This window comes from Andrographis paniculata, unplaced genomic scaffold (genome assembly GCF_009805555.1).
Source record: "Andrographis paniculata isolate CXL003 unplaced genomic scaffold, ASM980555v1 Contig52END, whole genome shotgun sequence".
NCBI classification, from domain to species: Eukaryota; Viridiplantae; Streptophyta; class Magnoliopsida; order Lamiales; family Acanthaceae; genus Andrographis; species Andrographis paniculata.
The window spans coordinates 7,320,892-7,337,704 of NW_026137587.1; the positions used below are offsets into that span (position 1 = coordinate 7,320,892).

At 38.6% G+C, this 16,813-nt stretch overlaps 3 protein-coding genes and 1 long non-coding RNA gene across 10 annotated transcripts; 2 read left to right on the plus strand and 2 right to left on the minus strand.

Annotated features, from left to right (window-relative positions):
* Positions 1-317: 317 nt before the first annotated feature.
* On the plus strand, positions 318-3,431 carry LOC127254528 (uncharacterized). Of its 2 annotated transcripts, none has more exons than XR_007839455.1 (4): positions 318-455; positions 1,215-1,397; positions 1,562-2,663; positions 2,738-3,431. It is a non-coding gene; the product is annotated as an uncharacterized LOC127254528 (long non-coding RNA). The 2 variants fall into 2 exon arrangements; XR_007839454.1 differs by having other exon boundaries at positions 1,562-2,653.
* Positions 3,432-3,454: 23 nt separating this feature from the next.
* LOC127254527 (cellulose synthase-like protein E1) lies at positions 3,455-6,409 on the minus strand. Its single transcript, XM_051279671.1, is given in 9 exon segments — positions 3,455-4,133; positions 4,231-4,578; positions 4,678-4,791; positions 4,793-4,903; positions 4,984-5,196; positions 5,272-5,403; positions 5,502-5,648; positions 5,724-6,045; positions 6,141-6,409. Coding segments are annotated over 9 exon segments (2,208 nt in total). The 3' UTR covers positions 3,455-3,581.
* Positions 6,410-9,571: 3,162 nt separating this feature from the next.
* On the plus strand, positions 9,572-13,236 carry LOC127254192 (WEB family protein At5g55860). 5 transcript variants are annotated; one of them, XM_051279146.1, is made up of 5 exons: positions 9,572-9,787; positions 9,948-10,003; positions 10,117-10,166; positions 10,868-11,070; positions 11,188-13,236. In XM_051279146.1, exons 4-5 carry the CDS (start codon positions 10,900-10,902, stop codon positions 12,994-12,996), a joined length of 1,980 nt encoding a protein of 659 aa, XP_051135103.1. In that variant the 5' UTR covers positions 9,572-9,787; positions 9,948-10,003; positions 10,117-10,166; positions 10,868-10,899; the 3' UTR covers positions 12,997-13,236. The 5 variants fall into 5 exon arrangements, with proteins under 5 accessions (XP_051135103.1, XP_051135106.1, XP_051135108.1 ...); XM_051279149.1 differs by having other exon boundaries at positions 9,572-9,754; XM_051279151.1 differs by lacking the exon at positions 9,948-10,003.
* A 262-nt stretch (positions 13,237-13,498) lies between these two features.
* Positions 13,499-16,071, minus strand: LOC127254194 (serine/threonine-protein kinase D6PKL2-like). 2 transcript variants are annotated; one of them, XM_051279154.1, is made up of 3 exons: positions 15,695-16,071; positions 14,581-15,334; positions 13,499-14,500 (listed from the first exon to the last, which is right to left on the minus strand). In XM_051279154.1, the coding sequence occupies exons 2-3, from the start codon at positions 15,282-15,284 to the stop codon at positions 13,639-13,641; spliced, it is 1,566 nt and encodes a 521-aa protein (XP_051135111.1). In that variant the 5' UTR covers positions 15,285-15,334; positions 15,695-16,071; the 3' UTR covers positions 13,499-13,638. The 2 variants fall into 2 exon arrangements, with proteins under 2 accessions (XP_051135111.1, XP_051135110.1); XM_051279153.1 differs by having other exon boundaries at positions 14,581-15,330; positions 15,695-16,070.
* Between the last annotated feature and the right edge of the window lie 742 nt (positions 16,072-16,813).

Sequence of the window (16,813 nt, forward strand, 5' to 3'; positions counted from 1 at the left end):
TAGCACTATTACATTGCCAGCTGTATTTGTCTGCCCTTGATGCCCTGTCCGATTATCAAGAATTTTAATCAATTTTGGATTGGAACTTTCAAAATATGAATTTTCAAAATTTTTAGCTACAAAGTATGTCTGATAAAACTGATATTTAAATATTTGTTTAATTGTTTTTATAATAATAATAATAATAGTAGTAGTATTAAAAATGAAAAGAATTATAAGACGACACACATTTGACTACGACTTATCTGAATTTCGGGATTTTGCACAGCCAAACACGTCCTTGTGGGCTTGTTTTTAGCCACAGTTATTTATACATAAAGTATGTATCTTTATGTACGTATATTTGTACAGCTGAAAACCCTTTAATTCTCTCTCCTTCAAATCCAGCGCTTTCCGTCTCCTACGGTTCGGGTCAATTTTCTGCGAATAAATATCTCTGCTCAGGATTCATGTCGGTATGTGATTGAATTTGTATCGCTAGTTGTTGTTGTCAATCTGCTTCTGATTTCAATTACTTGGATTTATTGAAGAGAAGAGCTCCGGTTATTTGGATTTGGGTCGATTTTTTGGTTTCCAAGCTTTTTCCCTCCTTAATCGCATTTTTTGCGCTAATTATTGATGAAATTCCACCGATTTCAATTGCTTCTTTGATCGGTTTCTGTGTACGGGAAGATGATTGTGGAAGTTAAGCTAGGTTTGACTTTGTGTATACGGATTTTCGCGAGGTTTAGTTAAATTTCATATGTAGTTGCTTGAGATATTGAGGGAATTTTGTTTGGTAAAGTAGACGAGCCTTTTTTGCCCATCTGAAATGGAAATTGCATCAAAATACGCGATTCACTTGTCACCAAACGAATGATCAATTAATGGTTTTAAATTGTGAACTCATTTCCTTATCTAACTTTTAGCTGATCTGGGTATCATCTGCACCTGGCCTTATGGGGAATTAATTCTTGTAATGCTCTTAAAGATTACTATGAATTTTGGTTTACTTCCACACATGATCAGTAATTTATCTGACTTTTTGTAAGCAGGTTGAAAAGACCAGCTTTAGAAGTGATCTTTGTAGCAAGTTTTTAAGTTCTAAATCACATACTAATAATCATTAGTGAGTTTTGAATTTGTGTTGAAGGTTTAGTCACTGCAGGTAATCACTGCATTTGTGTTCTAATTAGAGAGTTTTGTTGGACTTCTTTATTTCTGCCCTCTTGAAGGACAAGGGTCAGCCACTGCCAAAGTTTGGGGACTGGGATGTCAATGATCCAGCTTCGGCGGAGGGATTTTCTGTTATATTTAACAGGGCTAGGGATGAGAAGAAGATGGGTGGGAAGCCAGAGTCTCCTACAAGGGTGGATGCAGACACAAAGCATGAAGTGGAACCTTTGAAACCTCATCGTGTGAGTTGCTCTTTCAATTACCGCTAACTCCACTTGGTCACAAATGCATGCTTCCTATTTTTTTTTGTGACAATTTTGCAATTCATATACATTACTTTCCCAAGAAATTGTTTGTCTTATTTTGGTGCTTGATTCAAAGACTAAATCGTTGGGTTGGTTTGCAGAAAAAATGGTTTTGCTGTGGGTAGAGCTCCAATGCAGAATGGGACCAGATTTATTTATGAAAGAATGATGTATACTGGTATCAGGTACCGGTCCGTTTTGTATGCTACTTAGAAAACTTGAATGTCATAAATTGGATGTTGTTTTCAATTAGACTGGTTTTATGAGTGTTGAGTTTGCTGTATTTTGTGGCATGTAAAGTGTTTGTGCATCTTTAGTTAATTTTTATTTGCTGATTTATATGCTGAAGCCTGAAGTAAACCCCTTTTTTTACAATGTTCATTTGCAAATGCAATCTAGAATTTGAAGATCCTTTCAGTGAACTCTATCTTAAGAACTATGTTTGATATTTGCTGCTCTGCTCTATTACCACAAGTTTTAGGACAAATTTCTACAAAAAAGAATCTGGCCAGTTCAAGTGACAATGCTAGTTAGTTAGCTGAAACTATAACTAGGATAATGTTCATACATGGTCTTGAAGGTTTAGGAAAACTATAGTTGAACTTATGAGGATACATTGTGTTGGGATATGAAGCCTGATTGTATCCTAAAATTTAGGGATATGATTTGGATATTATATTTTAGATTTTAGAGATATGATTTGGATATTATTGTCAAAGGTTTAGGCTATAAATATCCACGTATTCTCACTTTAACATGTGCCTGCGTACTTTATAGTAAAATTTCTGGCTTGGCAGCGCCCCCAGACGTAGATCATCGTGATCGAACTGGGTTACCAAATTCTTGTGTTCTTTTGTCTTTGTTGTCTCGTTTTGATTTCCCGGAATTTCCGTAACAAGTGGTATCAGAGCCTAGTTCGTTGATAGGGTGGATTGAGAGGAATCGGACGTTGGATCGTTGTGGGAATCCCTTGTGACCTGCGGAGGTGCCTTGTATCGAAAGTCTCCTGGCGGTGTTGGGTCGGTCCTGACTGGTAGGTCAGGCAGCGAGTCCCTTTGTGATAGGCGGCGCAAGGTTGGTAGGGAAGGATAAGGGTTTCGGCAAACGCAGCGGAATATCCGATGTGCTCTCATATCAAGTGAACCTTAGGTTTGTTTGTGGGAGTCAAGATGGGTGATCGTCATGTTGTCAAGGTATTCGATGGTATGAACTTCGATTTCTAAAATATGCATATAGAAGATTACATGAATGGTAAAGATCTAGATGCGGTATTGAAGGAGAAATCCGAAGAAATGGATGAAGCCAAATACAAGAAGATCGACAGGAAGATGATGAGTGCGGTTCGACTAACCCTTTGGGAGAATGTCTCAACTGAATTTAGATTTGAGGCAAAAGGAAAGTGTGAAGATCAAGTCAAAGTTGAAGCCGAAGAATAAGGACAAAGAAGATGCAAGTCAGGTGGTATGTTGGAACTGCAAGGGGCACTTGAAACGACAGTGCAGGGCGCCGGAGAAGAATTAGGGTTCGGCAAACGCAACGGAGGAGATATCCGATGTGCTGATTCTGAGCGTCAGCAGTCCAATGAAGTCATGGATTTTGGTCTCAGGAGCGCCATTCCACTCATGCAGTGATTCGGGAATCATGGAATCCTATCTTGCAGATGATGAAACACTGAAAATTGTAAGTAAAGAAAGGATTCGAATCAGAATACCGAATGGTGGGGAGTGGAGATTGGATGAGGTATGTTGAAGTGAAAGATGAAATCAGTCTTCAAGTGCGAGATTGTTGGGATATAAAGCCTGATTATATCCTAAAATCTAGGGATATGATTTGGATATTATATTTTAGATTTTAGAGATATGATTTGGATATTATTATCAAAGGCTTAGGCTATAAATATCCATGTATTCTCACTTTAACAGGTGCCTGTGTACTTTATAGTAAAATTCCTGGCTTGGCAGCGCCCCCAGACATAGATCATCGTTATCGAACTGGGTTACCAAATTATTGTGTTCTTTTGTCTTTGTTGTCTCGTTTAATTTCCTGGAATTTCCGTAACACATTGTCTTGATGATTTGACGAGTTTAGTTTGGGTACAAAATATCAAATCTAACAACTATTTCACGTCAAAAAAGCATAAGTAGCACATAAAGAGATAGCTATAGCGATGGATTTATGTGTGATGGAGGTTGGTATTCTCCCCTTATCCTTTCTCACTACAGCTGCATTGTACAATGGCAGATTGATCGAAACCAAAGCTACACATAAAACAATCTGCCCCACCATGACTTCGCCACCCTTCCCTGCCCCAATCACTACCACCTTTGTAACCATTCCGGATAGACAAACCAGATTGATAGCTGCGAGTGTTGACAGTATGGTAAACATGGTAGAATTTGTTCCAAACTCTATCTTCTCTTGCTCGTACCTACGTAGCGAATCCTCATCTGATACTTTGCTCGATAGTACAAAGCCTGACTGTGTATAGCCCGCCAACCTCAATAATGTGTCGATTGTTGCGAATAGGTACGAAGTTGTCCTTTTGTAGAGCCACATTCTTTGCTCATTCCACCACCCTAGAACTGTTCCTCCCGATGAAAGATACTCGTAGAAACTATATACATGCACGGCTATGATCACATAGGCGAATGGTAGAAACCACGCGCTCGAGACCTGGAATTTTTTATGACTGTTATAACTTGATAGAATTGGATAGGTGTATCATAGTCTTTGTAGTCTATATATAGTCATCATTGTCGTCGTGGATTACCTGTGGGAATAAAGCGATGCCTTTGAGGAGATATAGGGAAGGTATCACCGAGTAGTACAGCGTTGCGAAGCAATTGAGTGCCCACAGGAAGTAAACCGAGTATCCCATCATAAGGCCAACACTTATCCGGCCGAGTCCAATCCACACCGGGTTGTGTCTCGACAGAAAAATCTGTAGGTCTCCTTCAGACCACCTCTTGTGCTGTACTAATGTTTGTTCGAGCGTTGTAGTAGCTAAACCTAGGAAAGCTGTCCTCTTAGGATTGAAATAAACAGATTTCCACCCTCGTGACTGGATTGAGAGCCCGGTGAGCATGTCTTCGACAAGGCACCCGTACTTTACGCCCATCTAGCGAACAATGATCGAGACATCTTAGGCCGTGTTCTTTCAAGTTTAATCGCACACAAATGCTTATTCGATAGATTAGTTAAAGTGAAGTAGGAAAACCTCGCGCCCCCACAGGGTGTTCTTCTCGAACGTGCAACTCGCTAGCTCGGCGATTCTTTCTTCCAGATGAGTTGTACTCTCCCCCTTTTCTGGGGCCCTACTCTGTTCCATATCAAACTGTATATTCCTTAGCCGGGTATTTCCCACATAGAGTGTCCCTTCTATGAAAGCAGCCTGTCCCGATGTACGCAGGACCTCCACAGCCATCCAAACCGTGGAATTCGACCTGCGGTATCCCCGAGAAGTTAGTTGAGAATTTGGATTACAAAGTAGCATACTAATTCTCGTATAGCGAAGAACACACACCTCACTAATCACTCTAATTGAGCCTCCGTAGATTTCGTTCCTAGTGAGGTTGTAGAACTTCTGTGGAAACTGAACATAAGCGATCTCGCGGCCTTTCTCCTCGTCCACCAAGAAACACAATGCGTCTTTTATCGACTGAGAGTTGTTTGAATACATGTCGCAGTCGACGTTCAGAATTATAGGCCCGTTGCTGATTTCGGACGACACCCTTATCTGCAATGTTATTGTGCTAAGAATAAAAATTTAGCATTAATTTTCGACGATTCTGTGGTAACAATATTGTCTTACCAGAGCATTCATAGCTCCGGCTTTGAAGTTATGGAAATGCTGGGGTCGCTTCTCGCGCGCCAAATAGACTAGACTCGGCATTCCCCACCCTTCCGAGTCCTTCTCTTCCGCTTCTCTTCCATCTATCAGAATCTGGAGAATACGAAACATAGAACAGAGCCACGAATGTAGTTAGAACTCGAAATGACTCTGTTTTTCAAGATTTGATTGTCCGAATCGATGAAATTTACATGGAGTATCGTGTCATGATCGTTTCTAGATGAAAAGGATTCCCACTTAGAAAATCCTCTGTGCTCCTTGGCCATGAATGCAGTTTTCGATCCTCTTTTGAGCTTTCCGGCGAGCTCTATCCTCCTCTCCATGCTCTCAAACATCTCCTTCATATCCCGAACGAAATGAGAATTTATGGTCTTAAAATGTTGTTGGTGTTCTAAAGTCGTCATCATCGATACCTTAACTGAAGCCAAATGGTGAGATTGATCTCTTCCCAAGTTTGTAAGCACCTCCCGGAAATAGGCCTCCGGTGACCGTGGCTCGATGTTGAACTTCCGGCAATAAGGTATCCATTCCCTGGCGAAGCGTGAAGCCTCGAGGAGGGCGTAGAATGTAGCTTCCGATCCAGCATCATCGGAAAGATAGACAGAGAGCTTCTCCGGCGGGTAATCGTAAGCCATGAGAGATAAAACAGTGTTGATGACCATCGTCGGGGGTTCCATTTCCGGATCAGCTGTGCAGACGAATACATCGACTCTAGGTAACTTCTCGTTGCCATACCTATTAGTTTTAGTACTCATCATCAAATTGAACACACACACACACAAGCACTCTTAGCAAGCCTCGATTCGATTGGATTCGATTTTGTGAACTACCTTTGAGCGAGTCGATGCTTGAAGGTGCGACGGTGGATCGGATTCCATCGTTGCGATTGAGTGATGATCCAGTAGAGACCGAACCACAACTCAGCCCCAAACATTCCTGCAGAAGCAGACGAGGCATGGATGAGGAGAGCTCTGTAAGTCCAGATGAGAAGAATCCCTGCCAGCACTGAAGCAGCGTAAATCCTGTGGCACGTGATCAGTTTGGCGCTTGCTTTCCTGGTTTCGAACAGCGGTTCTTCACTTTCAGAATTCTTCGCCATGGTTATGGTTACTGTTGATTCAGGTAAGGTTACGTTCAATTAGGATAAGATGTGTGAATTGAACTTGGCGTTGCTTGTGGATCTCATAAAGTGCTCTTGGGAAACGAGTAAACGACAGACCAGTGTGGGATGAATTCTTAGAGAGTTTTTTAGGGTTCAAATTTATGCCTTTGGCTCAACGGTTTTTGGAGAGTTTGGAATTTTAGAAATTTGAAAAAAAATAAATAAATAAATTAGTATTTGATTTGATATTTTGTTATAAAAAAAATTGTATTTAAATAATTATTACTCCATCGGTGTTTCAGTATTTAAAGAATATTAATATTATATTGATATTTGGTAAAAAATATAGATAAAAGATATTTTTGCCTTTGTAAGTGTATTAGTGTAAAAAGTAGTGACAATTGTGTAATAATAATGAAATAGCAAGGGTAGTTATATAGTGATATGATTATTTACGAAAATAAAACTATTGTTTTAGAATAGATAAAAATAGTAAACAAAACTATTGTACTAAGACAAAGGGAGTATATGATTATATGAATTATATTATTAACTATATAAATTAGAATTATTTATTTTTAAGACATAAGTATGATGCTAAATCCTAAACCCTAAATTCGGCACTCTAACTTCACTCAATACTCAAACACACACACATCCACCATCCTAGACCCTACATTTATGTGGTTGGGTAATCAATTATTATTTTTAACTATTAAACTTAGGTTATATTTTGTGTTTGTTTGAAAAATAATTTTTTAATCTTATAAAATTTTCAAAATATATAAGATATATTATATTATATTCTTTTTTTAAAAAATCAGCATTTAATATAAAATATTATACTATTTTATATCAATTGTATATTTTTTATATCTCATATAAAAAATAATTTAAGTTAAAATACTAAATAATATAACCTTTATGTTTTATGTATAAAATAAAACATACGACTGAATTATACTCATGTAACTTATTAAACTATTGTATATAATATAGACAAGGGTACATACTAAATAAAGTATCCTGCTCGGCTGAGGCCCAATATAATCCTTTCAATAAACAACGCCTTTGGGCTTAGGCCCAATAATATTAGGCCTCACCGTGACTCTCCCCTCTCGTTTTTATTAACAAAACGTTGAATCCTATATTTTAAAAAATAATACTCCCTCCATCCCATAACAAAATATTTATTTGTTTATTTTAGTCTGTCCCATAATAAAGTATTTATTTTCTTTTTTATTAATTGTACTATCTACCTAACATTACAAATACCCTTACAACTTACAATATATTACACAAATATCATTACCTTTATAACACACATACTAATAAAGTTATTTTAGTCACTTCTACTTTATTCCTACTATATCTCAATATAATACTAATATTTCTAAAACTACGTGCAAAAAACAAATGGATATTTAATTCCGGGATAGAGGGAGTAATAAATTAACTATACATATAATAGTGACTAAATAAGTAGTTATTTCGTCCCTTAACAATCTATTCATTTTTTCATTTTGATTCGTCCTATAACAAAGTATCCATTTATTTTTTTAGTAATTGTACTATCTATCTAACATTACAAATATCCTTCTAATTTACAATATATTACACAAATGTCATTACCTTTATATCATACAATAGCTAACTTAGTTTTTTTACCTTTATTTCTACTTTATCCCAATATAATACTAATATTTCTAAAATTTCGTGCAAAAAGAAAATGAATATATAGATATGAGACAGAAGCATTATTTCATAATTATATAGACAAATAGTTCAAAAATATAATAAATTGATCGAATTCTCTATATATATTTTTTAATAGATTGAAGGATTATAGTATGTTATTGTTAAATAAAATATCCTACTATTTTATTTTATAATATATTTTATTAATATACATAAATCAAACAAATTCTTGAAATTCTAAAGTTGTGTTTGGTTTTTATTTCAAACCAAAACACTATTATTTGTTTGTTTGTGCAAGTGTTTAATAGTATAATAATATTTTCTTCCCCAGATATTATATTAAAATATTGTTTAAATAAAAATGTAAATTAAATCAAACCAAACCAGTATTAGAATTCTATTACAAGAGTTTTTTTCCAACTCCATTAATATAAAAATGAGTTACATAACATGAAATATTAGGTCAAATCATTATTAAATATTTCTTTTGTTTCAACTAAATATTTTTATTTATATATTTAAAAAATAATCACACATTAATATTAAAATATCATAAATTTTACATAACTTATAAATATATTACTATATAATTATTTTTATATATAAACAAAAGGACAAAATATTAATAATCTCGTACATTTTAGTTAAATACACCTAAAATTGTGATAAATCAACAAATTTTTCAATCTTTTAATTATTTGGAATTGAAAACGTGCATATATTTTTATTTACTGTTAAATGTTAATAAAAGCACCGATTTGATTTCCAACCATTATGACTGCGTTTAAATAAGATTTCCAAGAGTTTGAAACTTGCAAAAATTTTAAAATAAGTAAAAAATAATATTTAATTTTATATGATATTTTAAATTTTTTGAAATAATGCTAAATACTAAAAAAATGCTTCATCCTTCCCATAATAAAGTATCCATTTTTTTATTTTAGTCAGTCCGATAACAAAATATTTATTTCTTTTTTTTAATAACTGTACTATCTACCTAACATTACAAATACCCTTACAACTTACAATATATTACACAAATATCATTACCTTTATATCACACATACTAATAAAGTTATTTTAGTCACTTCAACTTTATTCCTACTATATTTCAATATAATACTCATATTTTTAAAACTACGTGCAAAAAACAAATGGATACTTACTTTCGGGACGGAGTGAGTATTACATATCTAATTTTAAATTCAAATAAAAAATACATAAAAGGGGCAATTTTCGAAAAAAAAAAAATACAAAACAAAATTGGTCAAAACAAAAACACCATTTGTACGTTTCCATATTTACTTTCTCGTGAAACTGCAAAAAGGGGAAAATTATTCGTTCTTACCAAAAAATAAAAAAACAAAATAAACGGCTGACGCGGCAGTCTTCTTGCATCATCATCGTATTTGTTTATTTAAAATTTTTAATTTAAATATAAAAATGATCGTAAATGAAGTTTCAAACTATCACAGGCAACAGCTGTGGGGAATTTCTCTTTTACAGATTCTCCCCTGCTTTCGTCTTCGCCTTCAAAATTTTCCAAAGAATTACTTTTTCGTGGAAATCGGAGTTCTTTGAGATCAATTTCGTGGCTGTGCTCTGAAGTTGAGAGGTCGGAGGACTGATATCGTCTCGGTTGTGGTTCGTCTAAGCGCTTGTGGAGTTTATTTTAGGGTTTGTTTTTTCTTGACTTCGAGAAGGTTCTTAAAAAGTTTCTGAGTTTGATCGAGGGCCGACTTCTTCTTTTTCGCTTTTGATTGAATTGCTTTGTCGCTGCTGCTGTTAGGAGGAACAGTTCTTCTGAGCTTGATTTTTTGTAATGATTTGTGTCTAGGGTTTGTCGCTGCCTTTTTGCTGTTGCACTCGCTTTCTTGTGATTTAGGGTTTTAGGTTTGTACCTTCTCGTGAAGCTTTTTCTCGTTTGCTTAATTTTTTTCGTTATTTTCCTATTATACGCTCCAGGGTTTTATGTTTTACTGATGTTGATATTTATGCGAATTCAGGTTGAAGAAACAAATTTCAACGGACGGTTCCGAGCGAGGATAAATTTCTGGTAATAATTGCTATTTGGATGCTGTTGCTTTCAAATTCTGATTCTTTTTCATTCTGTTATGGTGGTCGGATTTTTGTAGAATTATAATAATCTGTCCGATGGTGATTTTTCTTATCGCTTCTCCATTTGATGCCGAAAGTTGACCTTCTTGTGGTAAACTATTTATGGAATGAAAGTTTGTAATCCTAGCTTAATTGTTAAGGTCTTTGAATCATTTTTGTGTTTTCTGTGTAAATTTTTATTAGAGTCTGGACTGGCCCTGAATTCTGCTTTGGCCACTTTACATGATTATGTTCGTCATTTGATGAAATAATGAGGTTGACAAATTAGGAAATAGTTGGAGATGCAATCAGTTTTTCTAAACATGTTGCAGAGTTGCATTTTAAGAATTTAGATCCATTCGTATCCTACCTTTGATCATATAAATAGATATTCTATCCTGAGAGCTGAATTTCAGTATGTGATTATATATGGATTGGTTATTTTCTGCTTGATTTGTTAACTTCAATTATCTGTAAGACATGCAAACTTCTTGATTGTACTTCCTTTTTAAACCAGCTTGGCAGTGGCAGTTTTCGAGTTATAAATGTTTTTTCATTCTCCATGGGAGGAATAGTTTTGTTTTCTCAGTACCAGGAATGGCTATTTTATGGTTTATGTGGTTTGTCATTATTTTTGGATTTTTTGGTGGTTTATTTTAGGTAAGAGCTGGAGAAATAGTGAGTGAGAAATAATGGTTGCAAAAGATTTCCACAAAACTAAAGGATCAGCTAAAGCTGAGGTGGGAGAAATCGACACCAGCGCGCCATTTCAATCGGTCAAAGATGCTGTCAATTTGTTCGGTGAAGGTGCATTTTCAGGGGAAAAGCCTGCCATTCGAAAGGCCAAACCACAATCTGCTGAAGTACGGTGACACAAATCAAATATCTTAACAATCACAACTTTGCATTAAATTTGTCTGTCATCTTATCACAGATGTTTGCCGTTAGCATCAGAGTTTAAATGTTTAATTTCCTTTCAGAGGGTGTTGGCGAAAGAGACGCAGCTGCACTTGGCTGAGAAGCAGTTGAAAAAATTCAAGGAACAGTTAGAAAATGCTGAAACCATTAAAGCTCAAGCATTGGTAGAGCTTGAAAAAGCTAAAAGGACTGTTGAGGAGTTAACTCAGCAGCTGAAGAATATTAATGAGTCGAAGGATTCCGCAATACAGGCCACTGAAGCAGCTAAGCATCAGGCGAAGCAATTTACAGAGGCCAACAATGTCAAGCCTCTGGGAACCGATGGATCATTGAATATTGCTCCTATGGAAACTTCAAGTGTTGAGTATATGAATGCCGTTTCTGAATTAGATGCAGCAAAGCAGGAGCTGAGGAAAATTCGTCAAGAATACGAAGATTCCAAGAAAGCGAAAAACAGTGCTGCAGAGCAATTGGCTATGGCTGAGGCTGCTGCCAAAGCCAATGCAGAGAGAGCCGGTGAGCTGTCCAATGAAATCGCTAGCGTAAATGAATCTGTCGAGCAAGTCAAGCTTGAAACTGTACGAGCAAAGGATGGAGAAGCGACGGTCTGTTCTGAAAAGGATAACGAGAAGACATCATATAAAGCCAGGCTTGAAAATTTGTCGAACAAATTACTTGCTTTGAAGAAAGACATTGATCCCGAACACATCAAGAGTCTGGAGACTCAACTGGCCAAAACATTGTCAGAGATCAAAGTTCTCCAGAACGAAATGGAGAGCAAAAGAACTGCGGATCTTGATTCTGTTAAGACTGTTACTTCAGAGCTGGATGGAGCTAAAGAATCGCTGCAAAAAGTAGTCGAACAGGAGGGCGGTCTGAGGACCCTAGTCGAGAGCCTCAAACAAGAACTGGATAATCTGAAAAAGGAGCATTCTGAATTGAAGGATAAGGAAGCAGAAACCGAATCAACTGCAGGTAATCTTCATGTTAAGCTGCAGAAAGCCAAATCCGAGCTGAAAGACGCACTTGCAGAAGAAGACAAAGCACGGGGTGCATGTGATGACATGACTGCGACTGTCAAACAGTTGGCACTGGAGAGAGAACTAGCAAAGCACGAAGCCGAAGAGATGAAGCAGCAAGCCGAGGAGCTTAAAAGAGAAGCCGAGGCTGCCAGACTTGAATTAGAAGAAGCCGAAAAGAAACTCAAACTTGCAACACATGAAGCTGAAGTAGCAAAGGCAGCTGAGGCTAGAGCGCTCGACCAAATCCGGGCATTATCCGAAAAAACCGACGCCGCACGCTCCTCAACTTCAGAGCCCGGCGCTCAGATAACTATTTCCCGAGACGAGTTCGAAGCGCTAAGCCGGAAGGTCGAAGAATCCGAGAAATTAGCTGAGATCAAAGTTGCGGCTGCAGTAGCTCAGGTGGAAGCTGTGAAAGCCGGCGAGAACGAGGCGGTCAGGAGACTAGAGGCGACCCGTAAGGAAATTGAAGAGATGAAAATCGCGACTCAGGAGGCACTCAAGAAAGCGGAAATGGCGGAGGCTGCTCGGAGGGCTGTCGAGGGAGAGCTCAGAAGATGGCGCGAACGGGAACAAAAGAAGGCAGCAGAAGCAGCCTCGCGTATTCTTGCAGAAACAGAGAACACCTTCGAATCGTCCCCACGCAGTTACCAAATCTCGAAGCAGTCGCCCCTAGTGAAAGGATCGGAAGCCCGGAAGCTGGAGAAAGCCAAGACTTCCATCACCAAGAAAGCACTGATGCCCAGCCTGACCAATGTGTTTCTTAAGAAGAAAAACCAAGTCGACGGCCGTGCTGCCGGCAGCGGCGGGTCGCCGTCTTACTTGCCGGGAGAGAAGCCCAGCTGGTGAGTTTAATTTACTTAATTATCGATGTTTTTTCTTGTGTGTGTATATTTGAAGCTTTTGTTTTTTTGTGTGTGTATATTTTGAGGATCTTGTTGGTTTGAAGTCAGGAAATATTGCTGACTAGTTCTTGCAAACATGCTTGGCTAAAGTTATTTCCCTGAGGGGTTTTTGTTTTTTTAACCTGATGAGTGATTTGTGTCTTGGCCAAGTTTCTCTGTCTGATGAATCTTGAAATTAAGTTTATGTGATGAATGTTTTGGTTGGAATGAATAGGACAAATGCTTTTTCTAATTTCCTACATGATGAAGATATATGCATGTCGTTATTATGTTGTTTGGACATGTTTTGAAAAAGTAACAGTAAATAATAATAATACTATGTCTTTGAAGATGTATGATGATCAATGATTGAATAAATAGTTGATTTAACATATGCTTGGAGAGTATTTTGAAAATTAAAGTGAAATTATTCACTTATAAATTGTGCAGTGCCAAAAGACACCCACTTAATTTGAAATAAAATATATATTTTGATGATGAACAATATTACAATGTCCAAATGCATACAACAAAATCATAAAAACATCATTCCTCCCCATACACAAACACTACAAATCACACCAAACTCTTATCACTGAAAATCATTCTAAAAGAAATCAAACTCCAGGTAACCGTCCGAGTTCTGGTGAACCGGAGCGGCCTTAACGCCGGTTCCAAGAACCGGTCCGGCAACTGTACCAAACTCAACAGGCGTTGGCACCTCCGGCGGGGTGGCGCACCGGATCAGAGCCCAGTTCACACCTTCGAAGAACGGGTGCTGCTTGATCTCCGTCGCTCCTCTTTTATACGCCAACCGATTCTGCGGCTCCTTCACCAGCAACCCTCTGATCAGATCACGAGCCGCGAAGCTAACCATCGGCGATTCCGGGAAACGCAGAGGCTGACCCACGACATTGAAAAGGGTGGCCCGATTGCTCGATCCTCTAAACGGAGTCTTCGCAAAGAGCAGCTCGTACAAAAATACTCCAAACGTCCACCAGTCGACAGCGCTGCCGTGCCCTTCGCCTTTAATGATCTCGGGAGCCAAGTATTCGTGAGTCCCCACAAACGACATCGATCGAGCATCGGTAGGCTCCGCAATGAGCTCCGGCAACGGGTTCACTTGATTTCCCGTCTCGGTTTTGAGCTTCCGGTCTTTCCTCGACTTGCTCGAGAAGAGCCGAGGAGTGAAACACGAGGACGGCATTGCGCACGACGGCTGTATGCATGACGGCTCGATGCAAGCCGGCTGGGCGCAGTACGCAGCGTTTCTCCTCGACGGGTCGGAATCAAGGGTGGCGGATTTGATCAGCGTCGGGCTGACGCTGCAGCGGAGCGACAGGTCGAAATCGGTGAGCATTACATGCCCGTCTTCCCGGACAAGAACGTTCTCGGGTTTTAGGTCGCGGTAGACGATCCCGAGCATGTGGAGATACTCCAACGCGAGGAGAATCTCGGCTACGTAAAACCTGCGGAAAAAAAAACGAATATGTAATGAAAACTAAATACACATAAATAAACAATACGTTTTCGATGATCTTAAGCTTACTTTACTGCCTGCTCGGAAAAGTGCTTCCCCGGCTGCCTCTGCCGGAGCGTATGCAAGTCGCCGCCGGGGCAAAACTCCATTACCAAACAGGAGAATTTCTCCGTCTCAAAGTGAGTGTAGAGCGTCGGGAGGAAAGGGTGGTCGAGCAACTGCAGAATGTCGCGCTCCGTCTGCGCGCGCAGCAGTTTCTTCCGACTGGCGAGCAAAGCTTTATCCATAACCTTCATAGCAAAGTAGCAGTTGGTGCCGCACAATTCCGAGAGGTAAACGCTTCCGATGTCGCCGCAGCCGAGCTTCTTCAGTAACCTGAAGTGCCTAAGATCCAACGGGCTGTCCTTCTTCCGGACAACCTGGATCGCCTCCCATCGTTGATCGTTCGATTTGTGCGGTTTGTTCACGCTACTGCTGAAGCTACTGCAGCTGCTCTCGTCGCTCATGTCTGAGCCCGTGCTGTCTCGGCACATGCTGCTGCTTATCCCGCTCTCGGTGAAATCGATCCGATCGTGGAGCTTTCGATCTCCATTTCCGGGCAATGACAATGGCAATGGCTTTGACTTACCTAAGTTTAAGCTTTGATCCAATTTACTAGCCAATGAACTGACTAATCCCTTCGACATATGGTTAGGTAGTTTTGGTTCTCTTGAGGTTTCCGCCATATGTTTCTTAGAACCAAAGGTTTCGATGTGTTTTTGCGACAAAGCCATCAGTAAACAGAGACTTGGAATTAATTGAATCGATCAATATCATCGCCTAGCTAGCAACAAGGATTAATCAAGATCAGTATCCTCCATAAACAAACATCAATTGGAACTGCAAAATTGGGATACAAACATAGACATGGAAGGAAGCAGGTACAGATCAATTAGGGTATAAATTAACGAACAAAGGGGGAATCCATGATATTAAGGAAACAAGAACAACTGGAAGAGAATGAATTAATGGGTCCACGAACAGAGAGATCGATCTTTAACAATGACCCACCCACTCCTCTAGGCTAACCCTACCAGGAACTGGAAGGAAGGTTGATCCATTGAATCTCCACAATGATACAAAATGCTATCTAATTCATTGTACGGATAAAAGATACGAATTCAAACAGAGCACAGAAACTCACCTGGCGGAGAAGCGAAGAAACGGCGAAACAATCGATCGGTTGGACTTCGGCGATGATCAAAACTGTAGAAGAGTTCCGAGACTTGCACTGATGCAGAAAAAGCAGTAGAGAAAGATGGTGAGCTTTTGAGAATGTCGAAGCAGGGGAAAAGAGCGAATTGGGTTTGGGTGGATAACTGGCCAGTGGGGGTGGGGTGGGGTGGGGGTGGGCCTACCACATTACCATTTCAATCGTCTCCTTCCTTCTACATATAATAATAATGATTCTACTCTCTGTAGCGAGAGAGACAGAGGGAGGGGTCAAAGATAGCTTTTACAGATTGAATGATTTGAGTGGAAGTTTGTCGTGTGAATCAACACACGGCCCTACAATTGCTCAAACCTGTCCCCCCGGCGGCCCCACCCACCCACCAAATTCTAGGGTTAGGGTTAGGGTTAGGGTTAGGGTTCTTCCTTTACTGTCTTCTTCCTTCCTTCCAATTTAGGACTGCGTTTAGTGTTTGTTCACTGTAATATAAATATCAATTCTTACTTATAAAATTACAATTGGGTTTGGGCTGATGGGTTTTTGTATTTCAGAATCTCAAATTGGATTGGGCCACAAATCCTATCGTACCAAATAAATATAGCCAATCCATTACTTAGTCCTATAACTGGGCCTATAAATAAATATAGCCAATCCATTACTTAGTCCTGTAACTGGGCCTATAAATAAATATAGCCAATCCATTACTTAGTCCTATAACTGGGCCTATAAATAAATATAGCCAATCCATTACTTAGTCCTATAACTGGGCCTATAATTTATAAGGCCCACATACATGAAATACAATAACAAATACGGTAAGAAAAAATGCAATATGTAGTTATAGTTTAAATGACGCAAATATATTATATTGATATTAAATATGCTGTACTGTACTATTTACTTGGAAAAAAATATGTAATAGAAAAATTCATCTAAATTGTTGGTGTAAGATAACCACGTAACTAAAATCGTGCCACGAGTTTCGTGCCGTTTAATGGAAAGAGCGAAAAGTAGTGGGCGGAAAATAAGAATAAGTAATAGTTTAGAGGTGGATTTGATATTGGGGAAAAATGGAGACCCCTTTGAGGAAAA